Raw genomic sequence first — 20,674 nt, 5'->3', positions numbered from 1 at the left:
TGAAGCGATGCTGTAGGGTTTGTATTTGCTGCAAACACAATTGCAGCATCCAAATAGTTCACAAGGAGGTTTTAGGCGCAGTAACTTACACCAACATCACCGTTGAACTCTTAAAGAATAGGAAAAATAGGAACTGTAAAAGTGTTAATCATTATTGTAATAACGGTAGAAATATATCGTTTTCAAGCGATCTTACGCATTCATAATCGTTTAGTGACAACTAAATAAAGTACACAATTTTTAATTGTATTTCTCAGACTAGTTCAATAACTATTTTAAACTTATCTTTAAACAGAGAACCCTGTTGGAACTCAAATTTACACTTATGTAATGTTACACCAATTTACATATTTGAATAAATGATAATTATCAAAACCTGGCTGATTCTCTTTATAATGATTTGTTGAAAAGACTAAAACACAAATCGACTTAGAGAACATTATTGATACGCTTAAACCATGTTCCACAAGGAAATGAGCATTAAGTAAATCGTCTTACGACACAACATTGATCTACTAGAGTTTGTTGCCAGACTCAGACTCTAGTCAGCCGTACGTCCCTGACTAAAATGGTATAGCCGTCGTAATAGTCATCGATAACCACATAATAAATTACAACTTCTATAAATCGAAAAAAAACATTAACTTTTTAGCACATCTTGAGGATTTTTCGCTTAAAGGGGCCTTTCACGTTTTGGTGAATTGAAAAAAATAAAAAAAGTTGTTTCAGATTTGCACATTTTCGTTTCAGTTATGATATTTGTGAGGAAACAGTAATACTGAACATTAACCATGCTTTAAAATATCCATTATATGCATCTTTTGACAATTTAAAAACATGAAAATTATAAAGCGTTGCAACGCGAAACGATTGAACAATTTGGAAAGTTCTGTTGTTTTCGTTTTATTTTTTGAAACTACGAGGATTACTTATATAAAGTGAAAAATACAGTACCTCATATCATGAGCACGGATGGCCGAGTGGTCTAAGCGGACAACTTTTACATCCAGGACTCCAGGGGTCAGTGGTTCGAGCCCAGTTGAGGTTTACTTTTTTTAAATTGTATTCTTGTTTTTTTTTTACTGGAGATTTTAAAAAATTAATTGCAAACTTCAATACATGCCAACATTTGTGAAAAGGCCCCTTTAAGTCACGATATACTAGGAGGAGGGCCGATACTATGAAAATAAGGGATAAGGACCTTACGGACCACATTCCATACGGGCAGATTTGCGGACCATATGTTTAATGGCAAAAATACAATGCCATATGACTCGTTGAGCGTTTCCATATTAATGTGGCTTACAATACGGTAATATGGTTCACATTGTGTAATGCTGTTTAAGGTGTGGTAGTTTTTAACCTTTGGTGGTATTATATACATTTAGTGGCAAGTAACCTTAAACTCGAAATATTTATAAAGACAAACGATGCTACGATGGCAAATGTAGCAGATAATGAACTAAATTTTCTTCCTTACATTTACGACATAATTAAAAGGTATGTAACGAGAAATATGATTGTCAAATCGTAATCAAACAGGTTAATAAACCACCTGTTTAGTCTTTTACAATATAATTTCGCGACACTTCGTTATTTTTTTAATATCGGAATAATTTCGTGAACTTGGTTTTTGAAATTCGCAGCTATGAACAAACCATTCAGAATGACTGAAATATGAAAAGCATTAAACATGATCCAGTCTTTAGATTACTACAGTGAGCTAAGTCTAGCCAGTATACAATCAGATTTAAATGCAGTTTTCGTTGTATGTACAAAAATACACATTTAACTATAGATTGACATATAACACACGCGTGTTTTTGAATTTATTAACTTCCAAAGTTTGTTTGTATTCATTAAGAGGGACAATATTACGGATAGAAATGCTATATTTTTCACCATGACTGACTTAAGCTCCCAATTTAAGGTTTCCTAAACCATTTTTATGCCCCCCGGTAGGGTGGCATATAGCAGTTGAACTCTACGTCAGTCAGCATGTCGGTGTGTATGTCAGTCTGTCCGTTAGTTGCAATAATAGACGAGTTAACGCGTGACGTCACACGCACTTGCAAAGTTAAGACTCCGCCCACTGGTTGGCAAAAAGAGGTGGAATTCATATAAGCGCATATAGAGAAGGTTGACATTATCATCGTTTTTACTGATAATCATGAACTGTATCAAATATAATTTTACTATTTATGTCTGAATAAAACATAAGCATGCGTGGAAATTCATTTTTTTTGAACGATTATATTGTTGTTCTTATTTGTTTTTACTAAAAACGAGCTCTGGAGTGGAACGTACACTATCTACGAGCTCGGTATGTGGTTACCACAAAAATCTCTACTAACCGCATTTTCACGTCCATTTTAGATACAAAATTTCAGAAATGTAAATTCGTTTAGAATAAATTAAATTTAATGAAAGAACACAAATAAGGATGGAAACAAACAACAAGTAGATCGCTTTTTGTTCGCAACATATAGTAACTGATTTTAATCTTAATATATCTGTACAAACTTACCTTGTTACACAACAAATACATTCATAAATCTAATTGTTTTATTTAATTGTGCACACCAATTTTGACACTTGTTTCAGCATTTCTAACCTGGTGTTTAATTGAACCGTTGTTCGTCACAAGCATATTATCTCGTTATGATCGGAGACTGCCCAGACAATTACACAGAAAACATGCCGGCGTCATAAACATAGGGACCTATACTTTAATTGGGTCCTTGCATAGACCACATGTGGCAGACTTTATGATACTTCCATGTCATCTCTTGGCATATTGAGTAGTCATATTGAGCAAGCCAAATATTAAAGCCAAAATACGTAACATTTGCTTTAATAAATAATTTAACATATTAAAAAAAGAAGATATTTGTCCGAAACGGATTAACAGGAACATGTGTATTTATTTGTTAGCCAGTTTAATCATAATAATACAGTGCTTTATGTCTTTAAAGTTAAAATATTGTTCAATATTACTGCTACACAATTGATGTATTTACCGCGGGTACCGGCAAATGTAAACTCGTCAATTTAGTGTAAAGATTATACGTTCTTGCATTGCACGTAACACCATCATGAAAACAAGCAATCACAATGGATAAACAGTATTTGCGTAAAATAAATTAAATAAATACATATATTTATCATAAAATGCTAGATTGTTAAATGTATCACTCCTTATTACTTGTTAAGAGATTTCAATATACATGCAAAGACAGTTCAATTTGCACAAGATGCAGGTTTTATTTTCATTTGTATATTAAAATGTATTAATATTGTTATTCAATGGAAACGAAACGAAAATTCATTCTATGGAAAAGAAAATTACAACAACATTTAACGATTGTTAATGTATTCCGTTTTTTATGGCTTTGTTTTATAATTGATTAAATGCGCCTCTTATAATACACTTTCGGTCGCTGATGAGCAATAACAATATCCACACCGTTTATAGTTATAATCAAATTAATATATGTTTTATAAGTTTTGAAATATCATTTTTTAAAGTCTTACTATAAAAAAGAATACGGCTAATGTATTGTTTTGTTGTGTGGTATTGTCAGTATTTAGTCTTCCGACCACGTTTACTCTGATACTAATAACTAATTTGTATTTTTATAAAGAGGAAATTATATATATGATGATACATTTATTAGTACTAAATATGATATATTTGCACTATTGTTTAAGACTTGTAATGTTTATTTCGGATTTTTTATCGTTTAATTGACTAAACAAAAGCCCTTTATACATGTTTTACGTGACTGTAACCAGTGTTTTTGCCAACCAGTCAGTGCGCATGCGCGGAAAATCCCGAATGTAAACAATAACAATTAACTCGTCTATACAACTCTCAGCTTTATACCCCAATGGGCTGCTGAGAGTTGCAATGCGCTCTCTCTTGTCCATGGGTGCAAAATGTTATCAACAATGCAAGGGTTAAGGAACACTGAAACTGCAAGAACTTATTAAAGTTTACTTGTCTAAACCACAAACTCATCCAACTGGTACCATTAAAGCAAGAAATAATTCTTTTTTATTGACTTAGTTTTTCTTTCGTACGCTGTATCCGCCAAATTGGAAAATTGACCTTATATTTGTTAGGTCGCAGTACACCAATATTTTGCACATCGGGTTATGTGTTGGAGCCTATTAAAGTCGATAACGATGTGGTATTCAATACAGAATACACTGATTCAAATTTAAACATAAACATGTCAGCGAGAAAAGTGTGTTGAAACATCGTCGTGTTTTTATAGGGTGCATGCAAAGGATAACATCGGTAGGTTTCCATTCAGGTAAATTTAACATGTTTATGAAGTTTATTCATTATTTTCCTCAATTTGTCTCGACAGCGTCTGTTTAGTTATGCACACAAAATCTGTGCGCAGATTTGCTCTTGTCTTTATGAACGAGTGAATATGGACTCCCAGAGCCGCCATAGCAAAAATTATCAAAGGCTCTGTAAGTCCGTTTATATGGACTATCTGTCCGTCCGTCGGAAAAAAAAACTTTAACGTTGGCCAAAACTTTTGCATTATTGAAGATAGATACTTGATATTTGGCGTGCATGTGTATCTCATGAAGCTGCACATTTTGAGTGGTGGAAGTTGAAGGTCAAGGTCATCCTTCAAGGTCAAAGGTCACAAAAAAAAAAAAAAAAAATCAAAGCGGCGTTCTCATGAAGCTGCACATTTTGAGTGGTGGAAGTTCAAGGTCAAGGTCATCCTTCAAGGTCAAAGGTCATAATTTTATTTTTATTTTTTTTAAAGCGGCGCAATAGAGGGCATTGTGTTTCTGACGAACACATCTCTTGTTTTATAACAACATGCAGTTTATGTACCATGCCTTTTTTCACTAGTTAGATATTTGGAAAATGTAGTGCTTACACAACAAAAAAGTGTTTAATAGCTGATTTTTTAGACTGACTGCCCATTAAGCTTTTCTTTAATTTTTGGCAAGGGAGTGCACTATTTTAACCAGTTTTTAGATAACATAATGCATTTCGTTGTAATTAAATAGCTTAATAAGAACAGTGCCCCATGCATTTATGATTACCTGATTTGCCCTTATTCAGTGGAAATACCCCAGTTTTGATGTCAAATAAAAACACATCCGATACTTAATTTTATAATGACTAGCGCTTAGTGTTCTTGCGGGGTTTACTTCCAAAAAATGACCATGTTTGTGTTTTGGACATTTTTTAACAAATTAACTTTATTCCTGTTGAGAATTGCTGTTAAAACTGGATGTTGTTTGTGGTAATTATGCATTACCTAAAATTCGAAATGAAGTGAAATATTTTTTGTGTCGTAATATCACGAGGTCAAATGTCCTCACAATTTTGATGAAATATCCTGATTTTTAGCTTGACTATTATATATGAAATATATATAGTGGAGCTATCCTACTCACCCCGGCGTCGGCGATAGTGTTCGCGTTAGCGTGCAAATGTTAAAGTTTGCGTACCACCCCAAATATTTCCTATGTCCCTTGACATATTGCTTTCATATTTGGCATACTTCTTTACCAACATGACCCCAACCTATAAACAAGAGCAGACAACTGTATCAAGCATTTTGTAATAATTATGGCCCTTTTTCCACTTAGAATATGCATATTATTGATAACTCTATGTTAAAGTTTGCGTACCACCCCAAATATTTCCTATGTCCCTTGACAAATTGCTTTAATATTTGGCATACTTCTTTACCAACATGACCCAAACCTATAAACAAGAGCAGACAACTGTATCAAGCATTTTGTTATAATTATGGCCCTTTTTCCACTTAGAATATGCATATTATTGATAACTGTATGTTAAAGTTTGCGTACCACCCCAAATAATTCCTATGTCCCTTGACATATTGCTTTAATATTTTGCATACTTCTTAACCAACATGACCCCAACCTATAAACAAGAGCAGACAACTGTATCAAGCATTTTGTAAGAATTATGGCCCTTTTTCCACTTAGAGTTATCAATTTTGCGTACCACCTCAAATATTTTCAATGTCCCTGACCCTTGACATATTGCTTTCATATCTTGCAAACTTCTTAACCAACATGACCCCAATCTATAAACAAGAGCAGATAACTGTATCAAGCATTTTGTAAGAATTATGGCCCTTTTTTGTCTTTGTAACTTTGATTTTTTTGTTAAATTATGTGTTTAGATCCACTTTACTTCTAAAGTATCAAGGCTATTGCTTTCAAACTTCAAATACTTTCTTACTATCATGATGTTACTGTACCTGGCAAGTTGAATTTGACCTTGACCTTTGAATGACCTTGACTCTCAAGGTCAGATTAATAAATTTTGCTTAAATTGCCATAACTTCTTTATTGAAGATCAGATTTGATTCATACTTTGACAAAACAGCACTTACCTGACATACCACAATGGACTCCACCCATACATTCCCCCACGCCTCACCCCAGAATCCCCCCCCACCCCCCACCCCACCAAAAAAAATAAATAAATAATTTCTTTTTTTTCTTTTTTTTGAAAGATCATCTATTAAATGACCACACACCCACATTATAACCCCCTCTCCATGATGGCTTGCGTTATACTGTCAAGCACTTGATAGTCGAGCGCGCTGTCCTCTGACAGCTCTTGTTATCTTAACAATTACATGTACAAGAATTTGGCCTGAAAAAGTCCTTTGAAATATACTTCACTGAAGCTTCTTTTAGACTTTTACACACATTTATATAGTTATAAAAAAATTATACTGTAAATATTTTATTCACAGCATCGATAGGGACTCCAGAGACGTTAACCAAAAGATCATAGATTTTCGGAACCAGCTTCTGAAAGCCCGAGAATGTGTTGAAAAGATGCCTGGAATACAATACAGTCGTCAAGATCAGAGAAAACAGATCGAAATCTTACAAAAACAGCTGACGCAGAAAACTCATTTGATCCAAAAATACAAATCACTCCAGCCTTTCCAAGAGCAAGTTGAAACGCCAATGCATCAGTAGACATTGGTCCTGCTGCATAATTTTTGTGTTATCAAGTTAAACTGTTTATTACAGAATCTGTTAATTATTTATTAACAAACTAGGTGTTTTTAAGACAGCATAACATCCACTGAATCAAAGACATCTATCGTGAAATGGAAGAGCTACACCCCATATTTACCAAAGACCCAGATGATTGGATGCAGTATGTGTATAAAAAGGTATAATTTACAGGATGGTTCATCATTTCTATAATCATAAAAAGACAATTCTGTTTGTATATTTCCCTCAAACTTTGAAAGCTGTCCGAATGAACCTGATGAAATGATGATGGTCAAGAATGAAATTTTTGCACTGATCAGTTTTAAGCTCACCTGAGCACAACGTGCTCATGGTGAGCTTTTGTTATCGCCTTTTGTCCGTCGTCCGATGTCTGTTGTGCACCGTCAACATTTGCCTTGTTAACTCTCTAGAGGTCACATTTGTCCAATCTTCATGAAATTTGGTGAGAAGATTGGTCTCAATGATATCTTGGATGAGTTCGAAAATGGTTACGTTTGCATGAAAAACATGGCTGCCAAGGCGGGGCATTTTTTCTTATATGGCTATATATGGCTATAGTAAAATCTTGTTAACACTCTAGAGGCCACATTTATTGTCTGATCTTCATGAAACTTGGTCAGAAGATTTATCCCAATAATATCTTGGACAAGTTCGAAAATGATGCCAGTTGGTTAAAAAACATGGCCGCCAGGGGGCGGGGCATTTTTCCTTATATGGCTATAGAAAAACCTTGTTAACACTCTAGAGGCCACATTTATTTTCCGATCTTTATGAAACTTGCTCAGAAGATTTGTCCCAATGATATCTTGGATGTGTTTAAAAATGGTAACCTTTGCTTGAAAAACATGGCTGCCAAGGGGCGGGGCATTTTTCCTTATATGGCTATATATGGCTATAGTAAAATCTTGTTAACACTCTAGAGGCCACATTTATTGTCCATTCTTCATGAAACTTGGTCAGAAGATTCATCCCAATAATATCTTGGACGAGTTTGAAAATTATGCCGGTTCGTTGAAAAACATGGCCGCCATGGGGCGGGGCATTTTTCCTAATATGGCTATAGTAAAACCTTGTTAACACTCTAGAGGCAACATTTATTTTCCGATCTTCATGACACTTGGTCAGAAGATTTGTCCCAATGATATCTTGGATGAGTTTGAAAATGGAAACTTTTGCTTGAAAAACATGGCTGCCAAGGGGCGGGGCATTTTTCCTTATATGGCTATAGTAAAATCTTGTTAACACTCTAGAGGCCACATTTATAGTCCGATCTTCATGAAACTCGGTTAGAAGATTCATCCCAATAATATATTGGACGAGTTAAAAAATGATGCCGGTTGGTTGAAAAACATGGCCACTATGGGGGCGGGGCATTTTTCCTTATATGGCTATAGTAAAACATTGTTAACACTCTAGAGGCCACATTTATTTTCCGATCTTCATGAAACTTGGTCAGAAGATTTGTCCCAATGATATCTGGGATGAGTTAAAAAATGGTAACCTTTGCTTGAAAAACATGGCTGCCAAGGGGCGGGGCATTTTTTCTAATATGGCTCTTTATGACTATAGTAAAATCTTGTTAACACTCTAGAGGCCACATTTATTGTCCAATCTTCATGAAACTTGGTTAGAAGATTCATCCCAATAATATCTTGGACGAGTTCGAAAATTATGCCGGTTCGTTGAAAAACATGGCCGCCATGGGGCGGGGCATTTTTCCTTATATGGCTATAGTAAAACCTTGTTATCACTCTAGAGGCCACATTTATTTTCCGATCTTCATGACACTTGGTCAGAAGATTTGTCCCAATGATATCTTGGATTAGTTTGAAAATGAAAACCTTTGCTTGAAAAACATGGCTGCCAAGGGGCGGGGCATTTTTTCTTATATGGCTATAGTAAAATCTTGTTAACACTCTAGAGGCCACATTTATAGTCCGATCTTCATGAACCTCGGTCAGAAGATTCATCCCAATAATATATTGGACGAGTTAAAAAATGATGCCGGTTGGTTGAAAAACATGGCCACCACGGTTTGGGCATTTTTCCTTATATGGCTATAGTAAAACCTTGTTAACACTCTAGAGGTCACATTTATTTTCCGAGCATCATGAAACTTGGTCAGAAGATTTGCCCCAATGATATCTTGGATGAGTTCAAAAATGGTTATGGTTGCTTTAAAAACATGGCCACCAGGGGCGGGGCATTTTTCCTTATATGGCTATAGTAAAACCTTGTTAACACTCTAGAGGCCACATTTATTATCCAATCTTCATGAAATTTGGTCAGAAGATTGGTCTCAATCATATCTTGGATGAGTTCGAAAATAATTATGTTTGCTTAAAAAACATGGCTTCCAAGGGGCGGGGCATTTTTCCTTATATGGCTATAGTAAAATCTTGTTAACACTCTAGAGGCCACATTTACTGTCCGATCTTCATGAAACTTGGTCAGAAGATTCATCCTGATAATATCTTGAATGAGTTCAAAAATGATGCCAGTTGGTTGAAAAACATGGCTGCCAGGGGGCGGGGCATTTTTCCTTATATGGCTATAGTAAAACTTGTTAACACTCTAGAGGCCAGATTTATTTTCCGATCTTCATGAATCCTGGTCAGGAGATTTGTCCCAATATCTTGTTATCTCAGGTGAGCGACTTTGGGCCTTTTAGGTCCTCTTGTTTATTAATCATGGCCCTTTGTTTATTTTTATTCTGGGCGTTGGAATATGTAGTCCCAGAAACGGTGTGTATGCAACTCCTCTTTTATGACTGGGTGGGTCTTGATAAAACTTTCAAGGCTGTATATAAATGTGTAGATGATAATACTGTAAGGAATTTCTAGTGCAACCAGTAGGCTTTTTTTCACTGTAGAATCTCTGGTGGATTTGTCTGTGACACATTAGTAGTTTAATTTTAAATGCATTTTTAAGGGAGATAATTTTTACGGCAAATATTGCTTTGTGGTGAGAGTAGTTTACCTTTTGTTCTTTGTTTATCATCATATAATAAAGTGTTCTTGATTGAGTGACAAGGAATGTCTCCAATTTAACGCTTATTAAACAAAATTTGGTACAAGTAATTCTTTTGTCAGACTCTTAATGAAACCAATTTACTAGATCCAAAAACATTATTGGCTATGTCTGTTCTGTATTTCTAAGGTAGAATCTAAGGATTTTAAGTAAATTTATTACTGCAAAATTATTTATTGTCATCTAAATAAAATTTGTCCAAAATAACTTTTGTGGACATGTAAATAATTGTATACAATTCTGACTATGGAAAAAAATGTGAATTTGCCTCAGTCAATTTCTTAAGTTTAATGTTATATTAGTGGATTGGTCATCCTAAAGAATCAAACAAAATTAATGTCCCACAAATATTAACGATATTTAATTTTTCAGTATGCACACATGATATGCTTTTGCTTACTAACCATTGTTATATAAATGGGAGTCATTTATTAGTGGACTCAATCCTTGTTTGAAATTTGTATGTTGCCAATGGTCAATAAAGCTAATCAAGCAGTTACCCACTTTTCAGGTTCAAAGATATTTTATATATTTTAGATGTTTTCATTATGACATACATAAATAATCAATTGATATTTTTTAGGTGAGCATTCTCACAGACGATGACGTTGAACATGTTGGTCTTGTCTTCACAGTCGATCCAGTCTCTGAAACGTTTGTGCTCGTGAACTTTGAAGACAGCAAAACCACGGTGGACCTCATTACCAGCCACTGTATCTCAGCCGTAAGAATACTGAGCGAAGATATTGAGACGTACAAGTCACAGTTGGACACTCTTTTTCGACCAAAGAGTGAGAAAGAGTTGACATTCGAGGAAATGAAGCAACGACAGAACATTGTAAGGATGTGGCTTCTAAAGAACAGGTTGCCGGTGGAAATTACTGGCGCCAACGAGGAGTTCTTGACCATTGCTGATGCTCTTGTTATTCAGCCTCCGTACGGGGCAGGCAACTGTGTCAGCACGAATGAAATCATCTTAGGCAAGATTCAGGGTCTCATTAAAAACATGCCTGCTGACCAGCAAGAATGGTAGATTGCTGAGTGAAGTTTATAAAGTTGGACTTTAGGTGTGAGTCTTTCAACTAAAGTTGTTGAACTCTGAATTGAAGTAATGGTGTGTCAAGCATGTGAAGATTGTACACAAATACATTTCAATAGTCATACGCTGATTGGTAGTGTTAAGTTTTATTGAGAATATCTGAGTGTATGTGAGTTGTTTTGGATATGTGGACATGGGCTTTAAGTTCCTTATAACGTGAAGGTTGCACATAAAGAAAGAGCTTGTTATAAAATGAAGATGTGTATCATGTATGCAGTGTAAGAATCATTTCATTAATTATATGTTAGACATATATTTGGCTTTCAAGAAGTAACAAAGACAGTCTGCTTTATTGCTATTAAGGAACAGCGTTTAAACTTAGACTTTCAAGTTATTAGAACTAGGTTCAAAATTTTGTTCAATCTATTGTTAGTCATTTTATTTAACGTCAAAGTTGGGTACAATTTTCTTGTTTAAGTGTGGCCCTATGGTAATTTTGAAAAAGTTCATTTATAGTGAACAAGATGACTTCAATCTCGCAAATACTCTTGATGTTGGATATATCTGCAGTTGTATTGTAAACACACACATGTTTATGCAAGTAGTCTGAAAATTGTTGAAATGCGATTAGGATATTTCTGCCCAAAAATTTATCAATTAACAGCATATTTGCTTATCATTTTGAAATAATAATGAAATTTATATGCATGGAGAGATAAAACAGTTTGCTTTACATAATAAAATAATTGTTAAATTGATCATTAAGTCAATAAGTGAGAGTGGTATTGTTTTTTCTGCTTTTCTCCCATTGAACTGATAAGGAATCGGTGGTTGTCAGGTTTGCTTCTTTTCTTTCAGTAACAACAATCTTCAATAACAATACCTGTTGATTGAAAATTTTCTTAATATTAGTTTGTAGTGTTCTCCGTATGTGTTGTAGATAATGTCCCAAATAAATGTGAATACAACTTGATTGATTCCATAAAAAAAATAAACATCTGTCTGTGCATATTTTCTGGTCTGATAGTTCATTTAAAGATTGCACGCTTGCACCTTGGGAAGATAATGCTGCCCTCTGAACATGGAGTATTAATACTCCATGCAGAGAAATAGAGAGGCTTTACAGTATTCCCAGTGTCTGTCTGTCCGTCCGTCCCTAAGCACAAACTTGTTGGAAGCAATGATACAATTTTCAATGTAAATGCGTTTTTTCATTATGATATGAAGGTGTGCTTTTGCAATTATTATCCTATTATACAAATTTCTCATGGTATAACTTAGCATTTCTATACCCTGATTATGCCCCACTTCGAACAAGAGGGGGTATATTGTTTTGCACGTCGGTTGGTCCGTCCGTCCACCGAATGGTTTCCGGATGATAACTCAAGAACGATTATGCCTAGGATCATGAAACTTTATGGGTACATTGATCATGACTCGCAGATGACCCCTATTGATTTTCAGGTCACCAGGTCAAGGTCACGGGGACCTTCGAAGAAGAGGGGGTATATTGTTTTGCACATGTCGATCTGTCCGTCCACCGAATGGTTTCCAGATGATAACTCAAGAACGCTTTCGCCTAGGGTCATGAAACATTGATCATTACTCGCAGATGACCCCTATTGATTTTCACTAGGTCAAGGTCACAGTGACTAGAACCAGTAAAATGGTTTCAGGATGACAACTCAAGAACGCTTACGCCTAGGATCATGACACTTTATAGGTACATTGATAATGACTTGCAGATGACCCCTATAGATTTTCAGGTCACTAGGTCAAAGGTTACGGTGACTTGACACAGAAAAATGGTTTCCGGATGATAACTCAAGAACACTTACGCCTAGGATCATGAAACTTCATAGGTACATTGATCATGACTCGCAGATGACCCCTATTGATTTTCAGGTCACTAGGTCAAAGGTCAAGGTCACAGTGACTCGAAACAGTAAAATGGTTTCCGGATGATAACTCAAGAACGCTTACGCCTAGGATCATGAAACTTCATAGGTACATTGATCATGACTGGCAGATGACCCCTATTGATTTTCAGGTCACTAGGTAAAAGGTCAAGGTGACAGTGACTCAAAATAGTAAAATGGTTTCCGGATGATAACTCAAGAACACTTACGCCTAGGATCATGAAACTTCATAGGTACATTGATCATAACTCGTAGATGACCCCTATTGATTTTCAGGTCACTAGGTCAAGGTCACGGTTACCCGAAATAGTAAAATGGTTTCCAGTTGATATCTCAAGAACGCTTATGCCTAGGATCATGAAACTTTATAGGTACAATGATCATCACTCGCAGATGACCCCTATTGATTTTCAGGTCACTAGGTCAAAGGTCAAGGTCGCAGTGACGCGACACAGAAAAATGGTTTCCAGATGATAACTCAAGAATGCTTACGCCTAGGGTCATGAAACTTCATAGGTATATTGATCATGACTCGAAGATGACCCCTATTGATTCAGGTCACTAGGTCAATGGTCAAGGTCACTGTGCCAAATAACGTATTCACACAATGGCTGTCAAGGTCATGGTGACTCAACTTAGAAAAATGGGTTCTGGATGATAACTCAAGAATGCTTACGCCAAGGATCATGAAACTTCTTAGGGATATTGATCATGACTCGCAGATGAAATAATGATGAAACTTGACCAGGATGTTTGTCTGGACAATATCTAGGTCAAGTTTGACATTTGGTAAAGATTGAATGAACCGACTCCTCTCAGGTGAGCGAACTAGGGCCATCATGACCCTCTTGTTCTTAAATTAGACTCAACTGAAAACTGAGAGGTGGAGGGTCGCACGATTTTAGCAAAATCATCCGATTAAAATACACGATCAATCATAAAAACTTCCTCAATGCGATATATGTTTCTGAAAAAAGGGACAAATACCAGTTATTATTAAGCAGGGGTTTAATTCTAATATAAGTCTTTTGTACGACATGGGTCTGATTTAGACCAAAGATAAAAATGAAAAACATTTTATTGAAATCTTTAATATTTTTTTTCTTCGGTTATTCCAAATTACAGAATCCAAAATGAACATTTTTATCAACGATTAAATTCGAATGGGTTTTGAAAAAACGCCTCATGCTGACGGCCGTGACTAATTATTAGATGGTCATGATAACGACTACGAAAATAAAATTATGCTCAAGTATTCGGCTGAGACCATGGAAAATGACATGAGTTGTGGACGTTATTGCCTACTCAGAACTGTTAAATTGGCAATTTTAACTATATATGTAGACTAACAGTTATCCAAACATTCTGTATATCCTATATCAGTCAATGGAAATGTTTTATTAACAACCAAATCACAAAACTTGTCAAACGTTTTCAATGGCCACTTTCTTTCAAGTTTTGTAAAACTTCGGACATACATTCGTTTAATATAGAAAAGTCCCCATTGTCGTCGTTCTCATCTTTAATTCGCTCCATTTCCATTTATTGAAGGTACGTTTTTCTACGCTTTTGTGATCGCCTTTTGTCCGTCTTTCGTCGTCCGTCGTGCGGCGTCAACATTTGCCTTGCTAACACCAGAGGCGACATTTATTGTCCAATCTTCATGAACTTTGGTCAGAAGATAGGTCTAAATGATATCTCGGATTACTTCGAAAATGGTTACGTTTGATTGAAAAAGATGGCTGCCAAGGGGCGGGGCATTTTTCCTTATATGGCTATATATGGTTATAGTAAAATGTTGTTTAAACTCTAGAGGCCACATTTATGGTCCGATCTTCATAAAACTTGGTCGGACGATTCATCCCAATAATATCTTGGAAGAGTTAAAAAAAGACGCGGGTTGGTTGAAAAACATGGCCGCCAGGGGGCGGGGCATTTTTCCTAATATAGCTATAGTAAAACCTTATTAACACTCTGGAGGCCACATTTATTTTCCGATCTTCATTAAACTTGGTCAGAAGATTTGTCCCAATAAAATCTTGGACGAGTTCGAAAATGGTTTCGGTTGCTTTAAAACCATGACCACCAGGATGCGGGGCTATATATGGCTTTAGTAAAACCTTGTTAACGCGCTTGAGGTCACATTTATTGTCCAATCTTCATGAAATTTTGTCAGAAGATTGGTCTCAATGATATCTTGGATGACTTCTAAAATTGTTTCGTTTGCTTGAAAAACATGACTGCCAAGGGCCGGGGCATTTTTTCTAATAGGGCTATATATGGCTATAGTAAAATATTGTTAACACTCTAGATGCCACATTTATTGTCCGATCTTCATGAAACTTGGTCAAACGATTTACCCCATAATATCTTGGGTGAGTGCGAAAATGGTTCCGGTTGGTGGAAAAACATGGCCGCCAATGGGGCATGGCTTTTTCCTTATTTTGCTATAGTTTAACCTTGTTAACACTCTAGAAGCCACATTTATTGTCCGATCATCATGAAACTTGGTCAGAAGATTTGTCCAAGTGACATATTGGACCAGTTTGAAAATGGTACTAGTTGCTTGAAAAACATGACCACCAGGGGTGGGGGATTTTTTCCTTATATGACTTCATGAATCTTCATGAAACTTTGTCAGAATATTTGTTGAAAAGATATTTTGGATGTGTATGAAAATGGTTCTGGTCTGTTGAAAAACGTGGCTGACAGGGTGTTGACTAGTCATGAAAGTTGGTTAGAACATTTGTTCAAATGACATCTTGGGCTGCACAGAACAGGTCAGTTCTTTTGAATCTCAGTTGAGCGACTTAGGGCCTTTCAGGCCCTCTTGTTCTTATCAGTACATGCTGTGTGTGGTATAAACGAATCACTTTACTGGAGTGTTAATTTTCGTCTTTTAACAAATTTAGATTTCGCCCTCTAAATATACCAAATTTGTTGTCGCCGGTCACATAGATTTCTCCGTCATCCGGAATTATGTTCGGATATGCCTTTGTCCGATAACCAAAGGCCCCAGTTGTATTGTCAAGTTCATATTCTCTGTATTTTAGACACAGTGAGTTGTGGTGTTCAACTTAATGGGTTATAATAACCGGGAACAATGCAGCTGTAGCGATGCAATAGTAGCACTTAAAGGGGTCCATTATAAGTTAATAGTGTACCTTAAATACATCATGTGTTGTATTTTTAAATAGCTTAAGCAGTATATCATACAAGAGATATCGGCGAGAGATTTGTACTTTGTTTGAAATCAGACAGCTGCGTGAAAATTTAACGTTTAACTTGTTAATTTATTTAAATGTGTTAGTTTTATACAGTTTCAACTATTTTCAGTCATACCACGACAAATCACATATGCATTGTCCATGTTCAGTAAATTCCAAATATAACTACCTTGAAAGAAAGCCGCAACCGATATGGATCAAAAGTTAGCTCGTAATAAGAGTATTGACATAATCATCGATATTTAAGAAAAGGATAGAAGATAACCATAAAGTACAACGTAGGCCACACACATTTTACAACCTCCTTCGATGTACAGTGGAATCTCGAAATGTCGAAGTTCATAAATCATGCATATAATTTCGTGATGAAAGATATTCGATTAACCCGATTTATACGATGTACACTTATGACTAGTTATAACAAGATACAGGTGAAAAACGATGATTAAAGGTCTCCAGTAGGAGATTCCAGCATTACTTTCAACCTGCATGTAGCTGTCTTTAAGTTTGTAAATGCATTTATGCGTTTTCAATTAATCAAAACCTTGTGTCTCAAATCTGAGAAGGGCATGAACTTTTATTTTCGAAATTTTCATTAGCTCGATATATCTGACTTCGGCATAATGACAGTCAACTGTACTCTACATGATGTGCACGGCCGTTAATCACGCGCGCCACATTCTTAAGGAGATGCATTACTAAATGAGCCAATGCTACTTCCGAGGTGGCGGTCAGACCAGGATGTTTTGAAATTTAACGGATAATTTTACAGGGTGATTAAGTTTTATACGTTTTTTCAACATGTTTCGAATTATTTTTAAAAAATCGGCCAATGTAGTGCGATTCAGCGATTATAAATTCACATAAACATACGATCACAATCCAAAGTTGTGGCATGGTAAAATTCGTAAAATCAAATCGATGTCTTTGTGACGAGCACATTCCCAGCAAATTAAATCGCTAATTACATAAAACGATTGCTTTGAACCTGTACTAGTTAATGCGTGCACAAAAACATCGGCTTCTAGACGCTCTAATGGATAAATTTGCATTTTTCAAAAAGAGATGGGGCCAATGCCAAGGAGGAAGCGCTCAGTTTAAGAGGTGGCACAAATGTACATTTATAGCTAAATTAAAGAGAACTATTTTATGTAATGGTTTCTATTATGTTTACAAGACTTACATGATTTTGTGTAAGTTGACTACTTCAGCACATTTGAGTCAAGTGCGTTTTTAATTAGAAAAAGTAGTTTTATAATAATGTTTTGAAGGATTTAAATGTTCGTCTTTGTAAGAAAAGAACATTTAACATGTATTATTCAAAAAGGTTAACATTAAAATACCGAGATATCTTCATTTTTTGGAGTTGATAAAAGTTGGGAATAACAACATATATGAGCCTAATTAAGATTCGTTGACCTTGGCCTTTAAAGGGATCTTTTCACGCTTTGGTAAATTGACAAAATTGAAAAAAGTTGTTTCAGATTCGTAAGTTTTCGTTTTAGTTATGATATTTGTGAGGAAACAGTAATACTGAACATTAACCATGCTCTAATATAGCCATTATATGCATCTTTTGACGATTTTAAAACCTAAAAATTATAAAGCGTTGCAACGCGAAACGATTGAATAATTTGGAGAGTTCTGTTTTTGTCGTTAAATTTTGTGAAACTACGAAGATTGCTTATATAAGGTATAAAATACGTCAAGAATGTGTACTCGGCGGAATAGCTCAGTAGGCTAAAGCGTTTTTACTTCAGGACTCTGGCAGGACTCCAGGGGTCACTGGTTCGAAACCTGCTCCGGGCAATGTTCTTTTCCTTTTTTAAATTTTTTTCTTGATTTTTTACTGGAGCTTTTATGATCCAATGTTTACATTTATCAATATAAAGCATTTAATGAATAAGTTAAAAAAATGCCAAAATCTGTGAAAAGGCCCCTTTAAGTAAATTATGCATTTGGATTAAGGGACACAAATCATCGTTATAAGAAGTATTATATTATCTTTATTTCGTGAATTAAGAATGTATGTTAAATATTATAATGCATAATATGTTTAAAAAATATATAAAACCTAATCGCCCTGTAAAATTATCCATGAAATTTAGAAACATCTCAAAAAAGAGGTGGCGCGCATGATTGACGGCCGTGTGTCCTATTATGATAATGCACCCAGTCCGAGTATGATGCACCCAGTCCGAGTATGATGCACCCAGTCCGAGTATGATGCATCCAGTCCGAGTATGATGCACCCAGTCCAAGTATGATACACCTAGTTCGAGTATGATGCACCCAGTCCGAGTATAATGCACCCAGTCCGAGTATGATGCACCCAGTTCGAGTATAACGCACCCAGTCCGAGTATGATGCACCCAGTCCAAGTATGATGCACCCAGCCCGAGTATGATGCACCCAGTCCGAGTATGATGCACACAAGCCGAGTATGATGCACCCAGTCCGAGTATGATGCACCCAGTCCAAGTATGATGCACCCAGTCCAAGTATGATGCACCCAATCCGAGTATGATGCACCAGTCCGAGTATGATGCACCCAGTCCGAGTATGTTGCACCCAGTCCGAGTATGATGCACCCAGTCCTAGTATGATGCACCCAGTCCGAGTATGATGCACCCAGTCCGAGTATGATGCACCCAGTCCGAGTATAATGCACCCAGTTCGAGTATGATGCACCCAGTTCGAGTATAACGCACCCAGTCCGAGTATGGTTCACCCAGTCCGAGTATGATGCACCCAGTCCGAGTATAATGCACCCAGTCCGAGATGATGCACCCAGTCCGAGTATGATGCACCCAGTCCGAGTATGATGCACCCAGTCCGAGTATAACGCACCCAGTCCGAGTATGACGCACCCAGTCCGAGTATGACGCACCCAGTCCGAGTATGAAGCACCCAGTCCGAATATAACGCACCCAGTCCGAGTATGACGCACCCAGTCCGAGTATAATGCACCCAGTCCGAGTATGATGCACCCAGTCCGAGTATAACGCACCCAGTCCGAGTATGACGCACCCAGTCCGAGTATGATGCACCCAGTCCGAGTATGATGCACCCAGTCCGAGAATGATGCACCCAGTCCAAGTATGATGCACCCAGTCCGAGTATGATGCACCAGTCCGAGTATGCTGCACCCAGTCCGAGTATGATGCACCCAGTCCGAGTATGATGCACCCAGTCCGAGTATAACGCACCCAGTCCGAGTATGATGCACCCAGTCCGAGTATGATGCACCCAGTCCGAATATGATGCACCCAGTCCGAGTATGATGCACCCAGTCCGAGTATGATGCACCCAGTCCGAGTATAATGCACCCAGTCCGAGTATAATGCACCCAGTTCGAGTATAACGCACCCAGTCCGAGTATGATGCACCCAGTCCGAGTATGATGCACCCAGTCCGAGTATGATGCACCCAGTCCGAGTATGATGCACCCAGTCCGAGTATGATGCACCCAGTCCGAGTATGATGCACCCAGTTCGAGTATAACGCACCCAGTCCGAGTATGATGCACCCAGTCCGAGTATGATGCACCCAGTCCGAGTATGATGCACCCAGTCCGAGTATGATGCACCCAGTCCGAGTATAATGCACCCAGTCCGAGTATGATGCACCCAGTTCGAGTATAACGCACCCAGTCCGAGTATGGTTCACCCAGTCCGAGTATGATGCACCCAGTCCGAGTATAATGCACCCAGTCGGAGATGATGCACCCAGTCCGAGTATGACGCACCCAGTCCGAGTATGATGCACCCAGTTCGAGTATAACGCACCCAGTCCGAGTATGATGCACCCAGTCCGAGTATGATGCACACAAGCCGAGTATGATGCACACAAGCCGAGTATAATGCACCCAGTCCGAGTATGATGCACCCAGTTCGAGTATAACGCACCCAGTCCGAGTATGGTTCACCCAGTCCGAGTATGATGCACCCAGTCCGAGTATAATGCACCCAGTCCGAGATGATGCACCCAGTCCGAGTATGACGCACCCAGTCCGAGTATGATGCACCCAGTCCGAGTATGATGCACCCAGTCCGAGTATAACGCACCCAGTCCGAGTATGACGCACCCAGTCCGAGTATGACGCACCCAGACCGAGTATAATGCACCCAGTCCGAGTATGAAGCACCCAGTCCGAGTATAACGCACCCAGTCCGAGTATGACGCACCCAGTCCGAGTATAATGCACCCAGTCCGAGTATGATGCACCCAGTCCGAGTATAACGCACCCAGTCCGAGTATGACGCACCCAGTCCGAGTATGACGCACCCAGTCCGAGTATAATGCACCCAGTCCGAGTATGAAGCACCCAGTCCGAGTATAACGCACCCAGTCCGAGTATGATGCACCCAGTCCGAGTATGATGCACCCAGTCCGAGTATGATGCA

General features: G+C 37.5%; 1 protein-coding gene across 1 annotated transcript; it reads left to right on the top strand.

Annotated features, from left to right (window-relative positions):
* Positions 1 to 1,350: 1,350 nt before the first annotated feature.
* On the top strand, positions 1,351 to 12,133 carry LOC127867990 (gem-associated protein 6-like). Its single transcript, XM_052409533.1, has 3 exons — positions 1,351 to 1,500; positions 6,780 to 7,211; positions 10,667 to 12,133. Exons 2-3 carry the CDS (start codon positions 7,146 to 7,148, stop codon positions 11,114 to 11,116), a joined length of 516 nt encoding a protein of 171 aa, XP_052265493.1. The 5' UTR covers positions 1,351 to 1,500; positions 6,780 to 7,145; the 3' UTR covers positions 11,117 to 12,133.
* The last annotated feature ends 8,541 nt before the right edge of the window (positions 12,134 to 20,674 follow it).

This window comes from Dreissena polymorpha, chromosome 2 (genome assembly GCF_020536995.1).
Source record: "Dreissena polymorpha isolate Duluth1 chromosome 2, UMN_Dpol_1.0, whole genome shotgun sequence".
In the NCBI taxonomy this organism is placed as follows: Eukaryota; Metazoa; Mollusca; class Bivalvia; order Myida; family Dreissenidae; genus Dreissena; species Dreissena polymorpha.
This window is presented reverse-complemented; position numbering and strand designations above follow the sequence as displayed.

Bases quoted from the DNA above. Each gene is read 5' to 3' on its own strand.
- LOC127867990 (XM_052409533.1), top strand. From the start codon at position 7,146: ATGGAAGAGCTACACCCCATATTTACCAAAGACCCAGATGATTGGATG. The intron at 7,212-10,666 runs GTATAATTTACA...GATATTTTTTAG, and splicing joins TGCAGTATGTGTATAAAAAG to GTGAGCATTCTCACAGACGA.